Here is a 21,027-nt window from a genome sequence, read left to right as displayed (position 1 = left end):
CTTATTAGCAGTGAGTAAAAACAATGCTAGAGGTGTCAGCATAAAGGCATAAGAGTAGTGGGTATCCAATATCAGGAGCTTTTTTGTGAGATGAAGTTTACTGACTTACCACTACCAAGATGGCAGTTTGAGTCTCCACTCATAAAAAAAATATGATCACACATGGATTCCTGAATTTGAAAAAAAATAATTGAATTTGAAAAGGGTGAATACAGAAATAATGCATAGTTTTGTGTGCTAATCTAGTTACCATTTTCCCCGTATGCGTCTTTCATGACTCAGATTAAGCCATATGTGGACCCTAAACAATATATTAAAATTGTACACTCTATATCCATCCATAACTGCGCATGCACTAAACATATTCAAGTGCAAATGCCTTGCATGCTACATTACGATGAAATGGAAAATGACATAATACACAAATAATGATGAATTAATTAGTATTTATTTTGCCTTCCTTTCCTGGAATTTAACTCTGAAAATTTGTCTCCCCCCCCCAAAAAAAATCCTGTGAAATATTCATATTCCAGACTTCATAACCGTGCTACATTTAATGCATTGCTTGCTTGTGCAGTATCTCATTTACTTCTGTCCTTAACTGGCCACAGCAAATGAGATAAGATAAATAACACTGAAAGGGATTTACAAGGGGTATGTCCCTTGTCTGCAAAACAATTCAAGAGTCTCTAACAAAAGCATTTCTTTTGTTAAACTTCTACTATAATTGGTTCTTGAACTTTGTTTAATACATCACAAATGTTATCTCTAAATAGTAAAATATACCTCAGGAAATTAAGCAACAAAATAAGTTTGAGCAAAACCAAATTTAAAGGGATAATGTGTCCCTTTAAGAACTTGTTTGAAAGATGAAAATAAATGTTTAATAACATGAACTTATATATTTTTAATTCTATTTTTTTCTTTGATTTTTAGAAACAAATGAAAAAAAGGAAATAAGCAAAGATGAAAAGCGAAACCGAAGACAACCAAATGGACAACCATATATCTTATGTCCAAATAAAACTAGATAGAAAACCAAACACTAAAGCAAACTTTTCAAAAACTGTAAAAGGAAAGCTGAAAAAGCAATGCACTTTCACCAAAAAGAAAGTTAAAAAAACAATCACAGGATTCTTTCCTGTGATAAAATGGCTTCCAAAATATAACTTCAAAGAAAACACGTGGGGTGACGTAATGTCGGGCCTTATTATCGGCATCATATTAGTGCCACAAGCCATAGCCTACTCCCTCCTTGCAGGCCTCAAACCAATTTACAGCCTATACACATCCTTCTTTGCGAACCTTATTTATTTTATAATGGGGACCTCTCGGCATGTGTCAGTGGGAATATTCAGTTTATTAAGTTTGATGGTAGGTCAGGTCGTGGATCGAGAGGTACAGCTTGCCGGTTTTGACTTAGACGATGACCTTGTGTATAAACAGGGCAGTTTAAACATAAGTGATATGAATGTAACGACTGTAAATATCAGTCTGGGCCTGATCGACATTGAATGCGGAAAGGAATGCTATGCAATAAGTGTTGCAGCAGCACTGACTTTTATAGCTGGGATTTATCAGGTAAGCTTTTACATCATTTTATTTTATTGAAACATGTAATGAAGAGTGTGCTCTTTTTTAATGATCTGTAATTGCCCATAAAAATGTATAATTATGTACAGTAAAAACACTTTGCAATAAGCTTTCGTTATTAATTTTCAATTTCAATTTGGAACTGTGAGTTTTTTCACAGTCTCCAGAGAGGCTAGAGCAGATCCTGAAGAAAACTGAACCTAAAGAATTAGAGCACGCAATTTTTGCACTAGATTAAACTTCCGTTAAGTAAGTAGATACAGTATGTATTTTAGTTTTCTGAAGATTAACCATATTAGGAACAGTTGTTGTGTGTGTGTGTTTTAACCCTTTCATGACCGGGTTAAAAAGTCTACATCAGAACAGAGTTCCAATGTAGACAAATTGAAATCACGCAATCATGCAAAAGATTGCGAGATTTCAATTATGGGATCGGGTCTGGGGGGTGTCCCTAAGACGTTAGGAATGACTTCCAGACCGCGATCAAATCCTGCAAGCCTAGTAGGCTTCAGGACAGCCCTTTGCGATGACGTTGTATTCCGTCATAACGGCTTTAAAGCCCAATGCCGTTGTGACGGAATACAACGGCATAACGGCATTAAAAAGGTTAATGAGGTCTTCTTGTGCTTACTAACAATGCTATTTAGTTTATTCATGTGGAGGGGAATCTCTGTTAACCAACAGAATAGTGAGTATTTTCCTTATCAGACAGCAAGGGATTAAAGGGACACTAAACCCAATTTTTTTTCTTTCATGATTCAGGTAGAGAATACAATTTTAAACAACATTCAAATTTACTTCTATTATCTAATTTGCTTAATTCTTTAGATATCCTTTGTTGAAGAAAGAGTGATTCACATGGGTGAGCCAATCACACAAGGCATCTATGTGCAGTCACCAATCAGCAGCTACTAAGCCTATCTAGATATGCTTTTCAGCAAAGGATATCAATAGAATGAAACAAGTTAGATAATAGAAGTAAATTAGAAAGTTGTTTATAATTGCATGTTCTTTATAAATCATGAAAGAAAAAATGTGGGTTTTATGTCCCTTTAATCTCTTTAAATGAATGGGACATGTAATGTTTTTACATATACATAGTATATATTCAAAATTATGCACTTCAGCATCAAATATCTGTGTATATATATATATATATATATATATATATATATATATATATTTATTTATTAACAGCAGTCAATTTGTAGTGCTTTGATATTTGAGAGCAAAACATTTCTAACCCCCTTGAAATGCTTCTTGGTTATGTCATTAATATCTCTTTTGCTTTGGCCACTTAGAGTAAATAAATTGTACTAATCTAGCCAGTCACTGTATAGCATATAGTTGGGCCTGGTAAATTATATTATACTTAAAGGGACCTATTAGCCAAATTCTGAACATCTTTATGAGAAAAGGAAGATATTTAACCTCAACTTTTCTTCAGCTGCTCTTTTTACCATCATCTGAATGGGGGGGGGGGGGGGGGACAACCAATCAGCATCATCAGTGCTGAGTTTACACTTTACTGTAGGCTCATAATTTCAAAATAAACTTCCTTAAAATGAGGGAAGTAAAGTGACTGTGTTTGTACATGCCGGATGCAGAATCCTGATTGGATGCATAAACTCCCTTTACAATAGGATGTGGCAACTTACGAAATATCTTATTTTACAAAAAGATTTTCACGTGATATTTTCTAGTCAGCTTTTTAACATATATGCTGCACTTTCAAGTGAATCAGCATTTGCATACCGCTCCACTCTCTCTGGGGGGGAAATAAATCAAGTATGCACTCCAGTCTCTCTGGGGGGAAATAAATCAAGTATGGTTTTCAGAGAAAGCAGGCAAAAATGAATATATATATATATATATATATATACTGTATATATATATATATATATATATATATATATATATATATGATGAGCGAGGGTTTTAGGTAGTTGCGCCACAACAAGAGTAATAGTAGTAATGCAGTGAAATGCTCTAAGAGGATGTCTAGTGCCTGCTGCTATTAGTGATGTCTCATTCCTCCTGAGTGAGACTAAAGGGGTGAAAATTGGAATAGAGTGTGTTCTAATAGCGCTTGCAGAAGATGTTCCTCACAGGCAGATGGGGAGGAGGAAGGAAAAAATGGGAAAATCCCCAGATAAATGAGAGCAATATGAGGAGAGGTTAAACAATAATAAATGCTCACCTGTTGGATCACAGGGACCAGCGATCAGCGACGAATGGAAGTGGATGGTGTGTGTGAACACCAAAACACATATAAGGGAGACAATAGATATATGCACCCAAAGGTAAATTTATGTATATATTAATACCTCATAATGTTAAACGGAGGCTACTTGTGGGAACCTCCAATTCTTACCACACTGTATAAGTGGACAGAGGGTAAAGAGGAAGGGAGTTCCAGTTTAGTTTAAGCTGATAACCCAAAAAACAAAAAATATTTTAATGAAAAAAAGGGGGGATAAAAAGGACATGGTATAAAAACAAAATATGTGTTTAAAAAATATATATATATGGTGGAATAAAAAAGGATTAAAAACAATTGTACTTTATTTTTATGCTCTTAAAAATATATAACTCTTAACATATATATAGAAAGGGGTATACAAATTAATGTTCTGAAATATATGCAGATTGAAAAATACATGCGATAAAAAACATATAAAAAATGTAGAGAGTAGGTAGCCAGGCGGCACGGATGAATACAGTGCCGAGTGAGTGGCAAATTTACTTACTGTAAGAATAAGGCTGGGGATAGGTGCCCAATGGTAGGGTCCAAGATTCAAAATAAGGATTAAAAAAGAAGCTGAGACCACCAACGCTGCACGGAGCAGCTGGTAACAAGGTCTTGGCGGGTGATTCGGAATTCCGGAAGTGACGTCACGAACGTGCGTCACGTGCCTTACGCGTTTCGTGAGCGTATCAGCTCACTTCATCAGAGGCTAATGGATCTATTGGCATCCACGGTACCCTTAAATAGCGTCAAGCTGTTTGATACAAAAAAAGGAGGAGCAAAAGTAGATCTAATTAATCCGATATGTATTTTTTGTGTATACCGGGCATATGATGATAACGGACAGTGGATACAAAGCATAAGATTATGTGGAAAAAAATGAAAATATATGTAAAAAAGGGGATTAGTGGATGAATCCGTAAATATAAAAAATTGGAATAATAAAAAATATATATATAAAAAATATTAAAAAATTTATTTAAAAAATTCTTTTTAAAAAATTCTTTAAAAAATTATTTTATCATTAGAATATGGATAGAGAGATGAATGCAATAAAATATAATATAATAAATTTGGATAACCGGAAATATCATGATCAAAATGTAGAGATATGTATATGTATGAGATTATGTTTATACATATATATGTGAATAAAAAAGGGGATCAATAAGAATAAAAACCTATGGATTTTTTAGTGCTTTAAAGAAAAGCAGCTAGGTCTATATCAGTATTCAGGCCATATGGTTTTCTGGTTTTTAATTTGTGAATCCAGTATGTTTCTCTCTTTCTTAACTGGAGTAACCTGTTTTCTCCTACTCTATATGGAATATGTTCAATGGCTTTAATTTTTAGGCCTTCCACACTTTTTTCGTGGAATTCCTCGAAGTGGGTACCAATGCCATATTCTGGTTTATCACTGGTGATGTTTTTTGTGTGTTCTAAAAATCTAGTCTTCAGTGTTCTTTTCGTTCTACCTATATATATTTTGTTGCAGCTGCAGGTTAATTGGTAGATAACAAATTCGGAATTTGCAGTTCATGAAACTCCTGATTTCGAATTTGTTTTTTTCATTATCCGTGATCCATTTGTTTTCTTCCTTGTTTTTACTGATATGTTCACAACACACACAATTCTTCCGATTACATTTGTAGAAACCTTTAGTTTTGGTTTCTAGCCAATTCCCCTGAGTTGATGCTTTTTTAGTTTTTAGTTTAGTGGGAGCTAGTATATTTTTAAGATTTGTGTTTTTCTTATAGGTAATTTTCGGTTTCTCCGGTAATGTTTCCTTTAGAAAGGGATCCTTCATAAGTAGATGCCAGTGCTTATTCAATATTTTTTCAATGTTTTTGGCTCCACTATTGTATGTGGTGATAAACCTGGGACAGGTAGTGTAATCCATATCTGTATTGATTTTATTTTCTGTTTTTTTCGAGTTAAGTAGATTATCTCTGTCTATTTTACTTACTCTCTCATATGCTTTATCTACTATTTTCTTGTTGTATTTTTTGTTATAAAACTTTTGTTTAAGCACACTTGCAGTTTCTTCAAAATCCTGATTTTTAGAGCAATTTCTTTTTATTCGTTGAAACTGACCAAATGGAATGTTACTAATCCATTTCATATGATGGTTGCTCGTGGCGTGCAAGTAGCCATTTGTGTCGGTTTCTTTTGTGTAGATTTTTGTTTCTATCTGTTCATTTTCAATGAATATAGTGATGTCTAAAAAATGTATTTCTTTCTTGCTCCATGTATTAGTGAATTTCAAATTCCAATTATTATTGTTGATGTGATGGACAAATTCTTCAAAGTACTTTTCATCTCCGTTCCAGATAATTATGATATCATCAATGAACCTTTTCCATGTGATTATATGTTCCAAGAATGTGTTGTTTCTCCATACGTATTGGTCCTCAAAAGCTCCCATATACATATTGGCAAAACTAGGCGCAAACTTAGTGCCCATTGCTGTGCCAAATTTTTGGAGGAAAATTTTATTTTCAAATGTGAAGTAGTTTTTGGTGAGAATGAAGTTAATTGCTTCCCCAATAAAGGAAATTTGTTCTTTTTTGATATTTGTATCTGATGTCAGAATTTGGTTCACTGCCTTTATACCTTTACTGTGCGGTATGCATGTGTACAGTGCAGTTGCATCCAATGTTGCTAATGAATAATTGTTATCCCAACGTATGTCTTTCAATATTGTGAGTAGGTGTGGAGTGTCTCTTAGGTATGACTTAATTGTTGGTACCACGGGTTGTAAAAAATGATCCACATATTCTGATAAATTACTAGTTAAACTGTTTATGCCAGAAATGATTGGGCGCCCTGGAGGGTTATTAATGTCCTTATGCACTTTTGGTAAGTGGTAAAATACTGCGGTTTTTATCATATCTGTCGATAAGAATTTATATTCATCATCGTCCAAAATGTTTTCTCTCTTTGCATTTCTCAGTAGTTGGGCATATTCGTCTGTGAATTGGCTGGTGGGGTCTTTTGGTAATATTTCATAGGTCTCTGTATCTGACAGTATCCTGTTAGCTTCGCTGATATAATCACCTTTGTTTTGTATTACTATAGAATCACCTTTATCAGCCTCTCTAAATACTAGTGTTTCATTTTTACTCAGGTTCTTTAGAATTCTTTCTTCTTTATTTGTCAGATTTTTGTTGTCCAATTTGAATGTTTTACACATTAACTCTAAGTCATTGAGTACTAAGTCTTCAAATAGTGAAATATATTGTCCCTTTGCCTGAGTGGGATAAAATATTGATCTCGGTTTGAACCCGCTATGTTTCATGATTCTGTTTGTTTCTAGTTGTGCTGTTGCTTTTCATTTTTTTCCACATAATCTTATGCTTTGTATCCACTGTCCGTTATCATCATATGCCCGGTATACACAAAAAATACATATCGGATTAATTAGATCTACTTTTGCTCCTCCTTTTTTTGTATCAAACAGCTTGACGCTATTTAAGGGTACCGTGGATGCCAATAGATCCATTAGCCTCTGATGAAGTGAGCTGATACGCTCACGAAACGCGTAAGGCACGTGACGCACGTTCGTGACGTCACTTCCGGAATTCCGAATCACCCGCCGAGACCTTGTTACCAGCTGCTCCGTGCAGCGTTGGTGGTCTCAGCTTCTTTTTTAATCCTTATTTTGAATCTTGGACCCTACCATTGGGCACCTATCCCCAGCCTTATTCTTACAGTAAGTAAATTTGCCACTCACTCGGCACTGTATTCATCCGTGCCGCCTGGCTACCTACTCTCTACATTTTTTATATGTTTTTTATCGCATGTATTTTTCAATCTGCATATATTTCAGAACATTAATTTGTATACCCCTTTCTATATATATGTTAAGAGTTATATATTTTTAAGAGCATAAAAATAAAGTACAATTGTTTTTAATCCTTTTTTATTCCACCATATATATATATATTTTAAACACATATTTTGTTTTTATACCATGTCCTTTTTATCCCCCCTTTTTTCATTAAAATATTTTTTGTTTTTTGGGTTATCAGCTTAAACTAAACTGGAACTCCCTTCCTCTTTACCCTCTGTCCACTTATACAGTGTGGTAAGAATTGGAGGTTCCCACAAGTAGCCTCCGTTTAACATTATGAGGTATTAATATATACATAAATTTACCTTTGGGTGCATATATCTATTGTCTCCCTTATATGTGTTTTGGTGTTCACACACACCATCCACTTCCATTCGTCGCTGATCGCTGGTCCCTGTGATCCAACAGGTGAGCATTTATTATTGTTTAACCTCTCCTCATATTGCTCTCATTTATCTGGGGATTTTCCCATTTTTTCCTTCCTCCTCCCCATCTGCCTGTGAGGAACATCTTCTGCAAGCGCTATTAGAACACACTCTATTCCAATATATATATATATATATATATATTATATATATATTATTCTTTGTTTTACTATACTTAAACCTTTTATTAGGGATTTCATTTTATGTTTTCATTTAGCCTTTTATCAAACATGACTAAGTGTTTCTCCTTCGTCTACATGAGATGAAAGTGTTGAGTTTAATGTTCCAAACCCACAAGAATCAATGCAATCCATGAAACAAATTCTTTGCCACAGTAGGTGTCATTAAGGTCGGATTACAGACAAAATCCTGCTAAGATCAGCCATGACGTCAAACCCAGAATAATCAATATTAGCCATATAAAGGTACTAAAGATGAAACATGCATTATTCCTATAGTTAAATCTTATTGACTGTGAAATGGGTCAGAAGTACAAGAAACCAAGTGCTATCAGTGTAAACCCATTAACTGCTACACAGTTATTGTTTATGACCTTGTAAGAACTTAAGTAAAATAATTTATATTGTTGCAGCTCAGCTCATTTAAAGGGACTTCGTTCATGATCCAAAGAGAGAATACAATTTTAAACAACATTCCAATTGACTTCTATTATTTAATTTGCTTCATTCTTCAGATATCCTTTGTTGAAGACATAGCAATGCACATGGGTGAGACAATCACACGTGGCATCTATCTGCAGCCACCAATCAGCAGCTACTGAGCAATTTAGCAAGAGAATGAAGCAAAATACATAATAGAAGTAAATTTGAAAGTTGTTTAAAATTGCATGTTCTTTATAAATCGTGAAAGAAAAACAAATTGGGTTTCATGTCCCTTTAATAAGCAGCATTAAAAGAAATTATTACCAAGTAGTGATATCAGTTACAAATGTTGCTACATTAAAACTATATTGTCAGTCCTTAAGAGCTAGACTTAGGGGCTGATTTATCAAAGCTTCAACTGATAATGCGCTGGAAGTCAGCGTCAAATTTGATCCGCCGCAGTTAACAAATCGGCATGATCGTCAAAATGTTGAAATGTGTGATGTAATATAAGCTCCCACGATATCAATCTGATGCAGATCGATGCTTGTTTTATTCGAGTGGAATACTGATCATCCGCCGTCACATTCGACTCCATTTGACCCTCTTGCCAATTTATCAAACATTCCACAGATATGCTTGCTTCAATCCCGACGCAGCATACCTATCGTTCAAACCGCCACCCTTGAGGCCACGAATGCGATAGAAATCAATGGGAGTCTGAAAACTCAGAAAGCTTATGTTTTGTTACTGCAAGAGAATGAAGCATATTACATAATAAAAGTAAATTAGAAACTTTATTAAAATGGTATACTCTTTTTAAATCCAACAATATTATTGCTCCAAATTTGGTACGAAGTATTGCTCCAAATTTGGTGCACTAGTAGATATAGAGATACAAATGAAATAAATACAGAACATAATATAGCTAACTTGCACCATGTTTAACCCTTTGAGTGCTAAGCACTTTCCCACCTGGGTGCTAAGGTGATTTAATTTTTTTTTTTTTTTTATTTTTTTTTTTTTTTTTTTTAACTTTTGCATTTTTTTTCCCTGTAGCTGCTTAGATGCCTGAGATACAGGCGTCTAAGCAGCATGCCCTCTTTCCCTATACCTTGTATTGTAAATTTTTAATAAAGTTGCACGTTGACGTCATCACGTCATTGCGCGTGATGTCACTGCGCAACACGTGAAGCCCCGGCGATGCAGGCCTGATCGCCGGGGTAGGAGCGGGTGGGAGCCCCCAGATCTCCCTCAAGGTGGGAGAGTGCTAGCGATGACTCTGAGCCGTCGTTAGCACCAGAGTAGAATAGTCTAGTCAAAATTGAACTTTTATGATTCAGGTGGGGCATGCAATTTTAAGCAATTTTCTAATTTACTACTATTGTCAATTTTTCTTTGTTCTCTTGCTATCTTTATTTGATAGTAAGCTTAGGAGCCGGGCCATTTTTAGTTCAGCACATGGGTAGTGCTTGCTGATTGGTGGCTACATTTAGACAGCAATCAGAAAGTGCTACCCAGGGTCTGAACCAAAAATGGGCCGGCTCCTATGCTTACATTCTTGCTTTTTCAAATCAAGATACCAAGAGAACGAAGCAAAATTGATAATAGGAGTAAATTAGAAATGTTTTATTTTATTTTTCAAATAGAGAATACAATTTTAAACAACATTCCAATTTACTTCTATAATTTGCTTCTTTCGTTAAATATCCTTTGTTTAATGCACATGGGTGAGTCAATCAATAATAATAATTAATACAAGTCCCACTCTCCACTTTGCACCAAATTAAAGTTAAACATTGATGATGACATTAGGACACACAGTGTAATATTTTAGACAATGATTTTAATAATCAAATGATGTTTGATTCAATATAATATTAAACTGATAGCTTAAAGGGACACTAAACCCAAAAAATTTTCTTTCGTGATTCAGATAGAGCATGCAATTTTAAGCAACTTTCTAATTTACTCCTATTATTAATTTTTCTTCATTCTCTTGCTTTTTTTATTTGAAAAAGAAGGCATCTAAGCTATTTTTTTTGGTTCAGAACCATGGAAAGCACTTGTTTATTGGTGGGTGAATTTATCCACCAATCAGCAAGGACAACCCAGTTTGTTCACCAAAAATGGGTCGGCATCAAAACTTACATTCTTGCATTTCAAATAAAGATAGCAAAGAGAATGAAGACAATTTGATAATAGGAGTAAATTAGAAAGTTGCTTGAAATTAATTAAAGTTAAACATTGATGATGACATTAGGACACACAGTGTAATATTTTAGACAATGATTTTAATAATCAAATGATGTTTGATTCAATATAATCTTAAACTGATAGCTTAAAGGGACACTAAACCCAAATTTTTTTCTTTCGTGATTCAGATAGAGCATGCAATTTTAAGCAACTTTCTAATTTACTCCTATTATTAATTTTTCTTCATTCTCTTGCTTTTTTTATTTGAAAAAGAAGGCATCTAAGCTATTTTTTTGGTTCAGAACCATGGAAAGCACTTGTTTATTGGTGGGTGAATTTATCCACCAATCAGCAAGGACAACCCAGTTTGTTCACCAAAAATGGGTCGGCATCAAAACTTACATTCTTGCATTTCAAATAAAGATAGCAAAGAGAATGAAGACAATTTGATAATAGGAGTAAATTAGAAAGTTGCTTGAAATTGCATGCTCTATCTGAATCAAAAAAGAAAAAATTTGGGTTCAGTGTCCCTTTAAAGGGATAGTCTACCTAACATTAAACTGTCATTAATCAGATACAGCAGAAATTAAAATCACCTCTTTACTGTCATGCTATTTTCAGTGTTTTTCTTCCTTCTCTTGAAATTCAGAAATGTCATTTTATATGCCAGCCTATTTTTTACACCTGTGTAGGGGTGGTTTTTAAAACTAGACTGCAATCAGGATGGGTTACACAGATGCAGAGAGAAAACTGGCCCAGCTCCAGTTGATTGCTAATAAATACATATCATACCCTGATTACATGTTATATTCACAATTATTTCTGCTCAGAATAATAATACATTTACACTATATACATATAGTGGTATAAATAAACACAGAGATATGAAAGACAACATTGTTTAGAACAAAAAAAGGAATTTAGGGACATGTAAATATGTTCGCAAAAGATTTCTGACACACACATATATATATATATATATATATATATATTTATATGTATATATATATATATATATATATATACACACACGTAGGCATATCATGATTTCTAGAAATACAAATACACATTAATTTATGTGAAAATATCATATATCAGCTTTTGGAATAACCAATACATAGAAAATAACTTTCTTTGAGATATTATTGTTTGCTCAGGTATAGGGTTGCCACCTCAGCCATGTTTTCCTGGACACTTATGAGATACACATGCTGCAGGGTGTGCAGGGAGGAACATGTATTGTGTTTCTGGACAGCACTATTCATATTCCTCTCTGCACACCCTACAGCATGTGTAACTTATAAGTGTTCTGTATTTTAAGGGACGGGTGGCAACCCTACTCAGGTATAAATATAGCTATTTATTGGACATTAACAGATGAAAAATAAAAGATTAGCTTTACAGAAATTTGCTTGTTTCATGGACAGAAATGAAATGGTATAAATAAAGTTGGAAAAAACAGAAAATCCGTGACATCCATGACTCTTATTTATCCACAGTCCGATGCTCATCGCTCCATACTTGATGCGCGTGTTTTTGACAGACTTTTTAATAAATAAGGCCGTTGTGAAGATTCGCGGCAGCGATGTCTGGCAAGTGTATTGAATCCAGCGAATGCGTCGAGATTGACGCAATGATAAATAGGCCCCTTAGAGCAAAGCAGAAAAGGTAAAAAAGAGCAATAAACCAATAATACAGAACAGTAATATAAAGGCTGCGCTAGTGATAGATGTGAACGGTCACAGAAAACATTCTTTGAGCTGACAGACAGAAAAAAAATCCAATTTTGATTTCAATATAAACCTTCGGCAGCACTCTCCAAACAAACAGGGGTCAGGTGTAGTATTCAGGATAATAATAAAATGATTAATAGATAAGAACACTCAAAAGCAGCAAAACCCAGTATGGTGCAGAATAAGCGTACTGGATCCTCTCAGTCATCCAGCTAACTGCCCGCAGCATATTCATAATCCTAATATAGAAGTTGGCAGCTAAAAAAAAAAAGGCCTAACATATAAACAAAAAAGTTTATTGACTTAAAATAAAAACATAACTGACATGTTGAACAGCTTTTATATTTGCTTTTTCTTCAGAATTATTCATATACAAAAGGTTCAAAGCTATATATTATGTTCATACATAATTTAGAAAATACATGGCTATGCTGCAAAGGGGTTAAAGTCAGATTGGAACCAAAGTGCACTACTGGTCTGAAGCTGAAAGTGGCCATTGATCCAATCAGGGGAGGTTTGTAGATTTTAGCCAACAGCCATAGTACTGTACAAAAAATAGCCCAGTAATAAAATGATCTAGAACTTCATTATTGATCTTCTAGCACAGTGGTCTCAAAGTACCGGCCCTTGGGCCATATGCTGCCTTCAAAATAGTTGGAAAAAAATCTGGACCTCCCTTGTTTATTAGGTACGTTATTAAATTTTTAGGGTTCTAAGAGGTGTAACAAGTTGATCTATATAGGCACTTTCAAGATAAATATAAAGACAAGCGTCCAGTGTAGACTCCCATTATGCACTGCTGGATAAATGTCACTTTTTTATTCAGTTCCAGAATGATCACTTCACTTGGCACTCACAAGATAAATATACACTGTGTTTGTCTATTGTGGACTATAGCTCCCATCATGCACTACTACTTGGGTAAATGTCACTTCCAGTTTCAAATATATCCAGTACTCACTCTGTTCAAGTGGCCCCCGTTGGAGAAAAACACTTGTCCAGTGGCCCCCGGATACAATGAGCTTGATAACCTTGTTCTAGCATATAGCCTGTTGTTATTTCCAATACATATTCATTATAATTTACATTAGCATTAGTAGAGTTCTTATTGTTAGGCATTTCGTTTCTTTAAAATAAAATATTTTTTTAAATAAACATTTTTTTTTATTTTTTATTTTTAAATAATTTTTTATTGAGGTAATAGGCAATAACAATAGGGTAAACAATATGTCCAGGCACGGACTATGAGTAATAATAGCATTTATACATTTCACAAAGAAGTAATAAATGTGGGCTAGATCATTGATGTGCTAATTAAGTAGTTGTTCATCATGAAGAGAAACTGTAAAACGATATATATGCAACATAGGTGACTGGAACATATATTAATGAGACCTCAGTTTTCATATTATATAGGTAATGATCCCTATCTCAAGATAAGAGGTACTTTAAAAACTAAAAACAATAGGAGGTAGGAAAGTGGCTTTTGTCCAACCTCTCTGAGGTCTGAGTATATAGGGGGGGAATGCAGCGGGCAAGAGCCGCTCGTAGTGGGGGAGAAAATGGGGGGCGGAGCTAGCTAAGGTGGTAAAAAGATAAAGACTACAGGGCTATTAATCTTAATAGTTGAAGGGGCTCTAGTTTAATATCAGAGGAATGGTCATCTATATATATTGACCAACATACAATACAATGCATCTTGGGCACATATTATGTGGGGGTCATATGAATGTGACACCTCTCCAGCTGACTCGGGTCATTCTAAGCCTCTATATACGTCATGAGTGAATTCGCACTAGGAGATGCAAAAGTAGAGATAGTTTCCTAAAAAGAATAGGATCAAGGGAGGATATTTGAATATATATGGGAAGCGGGGGGTTACTATATGAACCCCTCTCCTGGGGATATGCCAGCTATAGGCGATGTGGGGAAAAGGAAGAGGGGTATGACCCGCAGGTAAGAGATGACGGCGGGAAAAATAGGGGTAATGGATGTAAATAACATGATAATTGAAAAATAGTACAGACTGTCTCAATACCAGTCAGAGGAATTGTTAAATTATAATAAATGGTATCCAAATATAGGGCGATGTGGTATGGAGTTGCATCTAAGCATCTACACGTCTATATGTGCAGTCTGTAATATGTTCTGACCAAGTGGGAGGATGCGCCACCGTTAACAAATAAGCTACTTATATTGTAACAAGATAGCATCCATAAGGTGGATATCAGGTATATGGACTCCTTCTATAAGCTTCAGTGGGGGGTGGTCTCCACACGAGATTGTTTAGTAAATGTTTAGATTCTGAAGACCAGAATATAAGCCTCTTTTGGGAGTTGCAGATATACTCAGCGATAAATATATAGTGGAACATAGGGTGCATGCCATTGAGGTTTAAAAGCCAAAAGAATTAATAGTTATGGCGTTACCTAGCAGATAATGGCAAAGAGGTTCAGAGATAGGTTTCTAGGAACCCAAATAAATAAGGCTAAACTCATCTGTGAGAAGTTATAGTAAGTTGTGACACCTGATTAGGGTTGCAATAATAAGTATTAATTTCCATGATCTAAATTACTACGCACAGCTTCGCTGTGATTAACTCTACTGTCACATAGAGGAGAAAAATTTCTAGGGTAACATGTAGGCTTATGAGGGGAATACAAGGGAAACTCAGATTGAGCAAAAGCTTGGTATATCTTAGCGTGTTTGTGGGCACGTGGATCTTTGGGGTCCGAGCCATGTAAATGGGCAATTTGCAGATAAAATCTAACCCCTACGCTAAACATCAAGAGCAGAGAGATATATAACACTTTTATTCAGTAAAACTAACATCCTGGGAACTGAAGGCCCTTTTCTATAACTTGGCAAGGAGAGCTGATAAGTATTCGTCAACCTGTTTATAATCTAGCTAATATATCAGGCACGTGATCATATGGGGTTAAATGTATGTAAAAGAGCAGATTACAAATATAAACTGACACATGCTCTCACCAGCAGGGGCAGAAAGGTACATAGAGCATTTGAAAGTATACATAACAAGTAAAGTTAGACATAGTAAAACATATACAACCTTTCACACAATATGCTGAATAGCAAAATTCACACACACTAAAGCAAACAACCCCTCTGGGATGATTGGCCTGTATGTGAGTGATCTGTACTGTAAGAGAGAGCAGCGGTTTGAATATGTGCCTTCTACTTAATATAAACATAAACTGCTGTAGACCAACATCTTTTCAGAAATTTAACTAAGAAAGAGGCAGTCTCACTAGTAAGGCGGGTATTAAAAAAAAACAAATAAAATAGACGAAAAACTTTGGGAAAAGTGGTCTATGGGACGCAGGACCTCTAGAATTGGGGAAATGTTTAACATTCACTCTCAATGACCACATAGTAAGTTTATAAACTGAGAACGATGTGAGCTAACCAGGCTATGGAATAGCGTAATAGATAAGCAAAGTTAATTGAGCTCCTTTTACATAGTTTGCAGGCCATGTTCTTAGGTCCCCTGAAGAACCATCATTTAGTCCATTACTGGTACAATCGTCTGCAGTCTGCTGTAGGTTAATAGTATTATGGCTAGGTACAGTTAGATGGTGATTATACTCCAGCACATCATAACAGCTGGAAAGAATTTACCCCACTCCGGTCTTGAGATCTGATGACTGGCATAGAGGGACCTGTAGATCACGCTGCAATTCAAGATGGGTCTTGTCCAGAGCGAGTGCCGGGGAAGCGGAGCGGGGCTCATAAGCGGTGAGCTATCACTCAGGAATCCAGACATAGGGCCTCCGTGGAAGGTCAGAAGAACAAAGGGCACCAGAACCTGGCCACGGAAGTCAATCGCCCCTCCGCAACCAAGGGGCCGGTGTAAGCGCGACAGCCTCTGCACCAGTAATGAGGTAGGTTTCGGCTCAGGATAAAGTTGAAGAGTCGAGAGCTGCGTACCTCTCTCCAGTCGAATTATGTCACACCAGGAGGCTGCCGCCTCCTGTATAGTCTTGTGAGTGGGTGTTAGTCTGTTGTTGCTCCATACTTGTATACTGCGACCTCTTCATGCTGAGCCCTCTCTCCTCTCTCGCTAAACTTCGGTCAGAGGCAAGTTCTGCCCGTAGTGAAAGGAATTGAGAGTCAAGCTTGTCTCCCAGCTGCTGCAGAAGCAGCATAATCTCCGCCATTTTGATCATGAATTCGCTCTGCGATGGAATCGGAGACCCACTAGATGATGATCGATATGAGCATTTATACTGAGTAATGTTGTAGTGTATAGAAATATAGCTGCTCCTTCATAAGATTATTGCGGCATATGATTTATACTGTCCCATAGCTCCCCAGACAATGGTGTATGATGCCGCGTGTCTATGCTCAGATCAAGGGGTTGAGTCTTCTGTAGATTTCTGTGTTTCTAGTTATCTCTGAGTTCAGTAAGAGGCATTATCTCTTATAAATCTTAGTTCTCGGTGCATGTTGCAGAGGGTTGCATAAATAAAAGCCGTTTTAAAGCATATAGAATCGGGAGCTCCATCCAGACACGTCTTACTCCCTTGACGGCTAGCCTTAAATAAACATTTTATACAATTTATTGTGCCTTGCTATTTGTGCATTTTGGGAGAACACCTATTGTTTATGGCATTTCTGTTTTTTAAAGTGAATGTCAATTTTCAGCAATAAATGCCCAGTTTTTAAAAATACTATTAAAAACAGGGGCACTTTCATTGATAAAAGTTTACATTGCACCGGATTTGTAGAAACACTTACCTTTTACTTCTGCTAAGCCGGATCGATGATCCCCCGCCTTCTTCTTCCTGCTGTACAACCACAGCAATGACGAAACTGGCTTCCTCCAATCACAGCCGGGCATCACGAGATGGACGCTCTGGGGTGCAAGCCATGATTGGAGGAAGCCGGTTTTGTCATTTCTGACGTCAGTACAGAGGAACTGAGGCTGGGATCGGCGATCCGGCTTTGCAGGAGTAAAAGGTAATTATTTATTTAAATCCAGTGCAATGTTAATTTTCATCAATGAAAGTGCCCCTGTTTTTAAAAGTATTTTTAAAAACCGTGCACTTATTGCTGAAAATTGACATTCACTTTAAAGGGGCGCAAAAAAAAAACTTAAAATACGTTAGAGCACTTTATTATTGCACCCTTGTTTTTACATAACTATGCATTTACCCCCTGCAAAGAGGATTGTGTTGCTATCACTCATCAGCTAGCTCTAAGTAGTGCATTGTTGCTCCCGAGCCTACATAGGTATGCTAGGATTCCTAGAGACTGAAGGCAATTTGCTAATAGAAGTAAATTGACAAGTCTTTTAAATTGAATGCTCTTTATAAAGGAAAGTTTAATTTTGACTTTCATTCCATTAAAAGAACACTAAAGGTTAAACACATAGTCAATGCTTTTGAAACATTGTACTTATTGGTGCATATTAAAGGGACACTGAACCCAATTTTTTTCTTTCTTGATTCAGATAGAGCATGCAATTTTAAGCAACTTTCTAATTTACTCCTATTATCAAATTTTCTTCATTATCTTGCTATCTTTATTTGACAAAGAAGGCATCTAAGCTTTTTTATGTTTCAGAACTATGGACAGCACTTTTTTATTGGTGGATGGATGAATTTATCCACCAATCAGCAAGAACAACCCAGGTTGTTCACCAAAAATGGGCCGGCATCTAAACTTACATTCTTGCATTTCAAATAAAGATACAAAGAGAATGAAGAAAATTTGATAATAGGAGTAAATTAGAAAATTGCTTAAAATTTCATGCTCTATCTGAATCACGAAAGAAAAAATTTGGGTTCAGTGTCCCTTTAATGTTAAATTGACCAAACTGCTTTATACAAATATATTTCAGACCTTGCAGGTCCAATTATAGACACTCCTCCCAGCAACCCCTTGGTCCCAATATTATTATTTTTTGAAATGACAGGACAGGGGTGCAGCCAATCACAAGCCATAGCACATGCTCCACTGAAAAAAAAAAGTGAAGATCTTAGTCAATATTGTCTGCTTTGAAGTTGTGGACACGGTTGGTAGGTATTCTTACTAAAATAAAAATAAAAAATACATATATTTGCAAAAACTGCAGTACAGAGATATATTGATAAAGCTAAAAGCCATCATAATTTCCAAATACCTTTAAACAAAGCAAAATAAGCTACAGCAGATATATATTATTACTGTGATATATAAATATGAATGTAATAACTTTTTTGTTATCTTTGGTTTTTGTTTTGTTTTTCAGATTCTCATGGGAGTGTTCCGTTTGGGTTTTCTGTCTATATATCTCTCAGAACCCATGCTGGATGGATTTGCCACAGGTGCTTCACTGACAATATTAACAGCCCAAGTTAAATACTTAATAGGAATAAAAATCCCAAGAAGCCCAGGGATTGGAATGCTGATAACAACATGGGTTAATATATTTAAAAATATTCATCATATCAACTACTGTGATTTAATAACAAGCGCTATCTGCATAGCAGTGTTAGTGTTGGCTAAAGAACTTGGAGATCGATACAAAGACAAAATTAAGATTCCTCTTCCTACGGAGCTAGTTGTAATTGTAGTGGCGACTCTCGTATCACATTATTGCAACCTGAATGAGGTCTATGGATCTAGTGTCTCTGGTGTAATTCCAACTGGATTTATACCACCAAAAGTCCCTAATTTCGGGTTGGTGGGGAAAATTGCCATTGACGCCGTGCCTCTAGCGGTTGTCAGCTTTGCATTTACAATCTCCTTGTCAGAAATGTTTGCTAAGAAATACGCATATACAGTAGAAGCCAACCAAGAGATGTTTGCCATAGGATTCTGTAATATAATTCCATCGTTTTTCCACTGTTTTGCCACCAGCGCTGCTCTTGCAAAATCACTTGTCAAAACATCCACTGGATGTAAGACACAAGTATCTAGTGTAATCAGCGCGATAGTGGTATTATTGGTTCTTCTTTTTTTTGCCCCTCTGTTTTACTCGCTACAAAAATGTGTCCTGGCCTGCATCATAATAGTTAGTTTACGAGGAGCTTTAAGGAAATTTAAAGATTTGCCAGCTCAATGGAACCTCAACAAAATAGATGCAATTATATGGAGCGTTACAGTAGCGTCATCTGCCCTGATTAGTACAGAAATAGGCCTCTTAGTAGGAGTGGTCTTTTCAATGATGTGCCTTGTTGTGCGCACTCAATTACCGCACACAGCCCTGCTTAGTCAAATTCAAAATACAGTCTTTTATGAGGATGCAGATAAATACAAAAACCTCTCCGCTATTCCCAAAGTCAAGATATTCCGATTTGAATCACCTCTTTATTATGCAAATAAAGTATATTTCCAACAGTCCCTCTACAAAATGGCTGGTATGGATCCCGGCCTAGAGATAATACGACGGAAAAAACAAGAGACGAAAGAGAAAAAGCAGATTAAAAGAAAACAAGCCGCAACAGTTAAAGACACAGATGATTCCGAAACACATTTACAACTTGTTCTGAAGCAAACAGAACTTCAAACAATTATTCTGGATTGTTCTGCAATTGCTTTCTTGGACACATCTGGCATTGATACATTAAAGGGTATACTAAAAGATTACAAGGAAGTGCAAGTCAGTATGCTTTTGGCTTGCTGTAATACTACTGTTATTGATTGTCTAATTAGGGGAGAGTACTTTGGGAAAGAAAACAAGGATATCCAAAAGCTTCTTTTTCATAACATTCATGATGCTGTTCAGTTTGCACATCAAAAAGAACTCCCTGTCACAGACTCAACTGTATAGGTGCCATGCACGCAAGTCTGCTGAGTGGAAACCTAGTGAACACTAGACATTAGAGTGGTATTCCTGGACATTGAATTAATGTGTAAAAATTTTAATTAAAGGGACATGAAACCCAATATTTTTTCTCTCAAGATTCAGATAGAAAATACAATTTTAAACAACTTTCTAATTTACTTCTATTATCAAATTTGTTTCATTATCTTGGTATCATTTGTTGAAGAAGCAGCAATGCACTAATGGTTTCTAAATGAACTCATGGGTGAGCCAATCACAATTATTCAGCCACCAATCAACAGCTAGAACCTTGGTTCTCTGCTGCTCCTGAGCTTGCCTCGATAAACCTTTCAGCAAAGGATAACAAGAGAAGGATGCAAATTAAATAATACAAGTAAATTGGAAAGTTGTTTAAAATTGTATTCTCTATCTGAATCGTGAACGAAAAAAAATTGGGTTTCATGACCCTTTAAAGAAAAAAAGGAACTGCACATAGTGTATTGTGGCTGCATTGTTTATAACAATAAAGTAATTAAAAATTAAAATTCTGATTATGTGTACATTATTGCCTCAACTAAAGCAAGAATTATTCAGTTTGAAAATTGT

General features: G+C 35.8%; 2 protein-coding genes across 2 annotated transcripts in view; one reads left to right on the top strand and one right to left on the bottom strand.

The window, feature by feature from the left end:
* IDUA (alpha-L-iduronidase) overlaps positions 1-21,027 on the bottom strand; it is a 287,029-nt gene that overhangs the window by 251,205 nt on the left and 14,797 nt on the right. The window lies entirely within an intron of this gene.
* On the top strand, positions 967-20,427 carry LOC128649815 (sulfate anion transporter 1-like). Its single transcript, XM_053703290.1, has 2 exons — positions 967-1,581; positions 18,904-20,427. The coding sequence occupies exons 1-2, from the start codon at positions 967-969 to the stop codon at positions 20,425-20,427; spliced, it is 2,139 nt and encodes a 712-aa protein (XP_053559265.1).

Source organism: Bombina bombina, chromosome 2 (assembly GCF_027579735.1).
Source record: "Bombina bombina isolate aBomBom1 chromosome 2, aBomBom1.pri, whole genome shotgun sequence".
NCBI lineage: Eukaryota > Metazoa > Chordata > Amphibia > Anura > Bombinatoridae > Bombina > Bombina bombina.
Note: the sequence above shows the minus strand (reverse complement) of the source record. Positions and strands in the feature narration are given on the sequence as shown.

Excerpts from the sequence above, each read along its gene's own strand:
- LOC128649815 (XM_053703290.1), top strand. The coding sequence starts at position 967 with ATGAAAAGCGAAACCGAAGACAACCAAATGGACAACCATATATCTTAT. Across the intron at positions 1,582-18,903 it reads TTATAGCTGGGATTTATCAG|ATTCTCATGGGAGTGTTCCG; the intron begins GTAAGCTTTTAC and ends TTTGTTTTTCAG.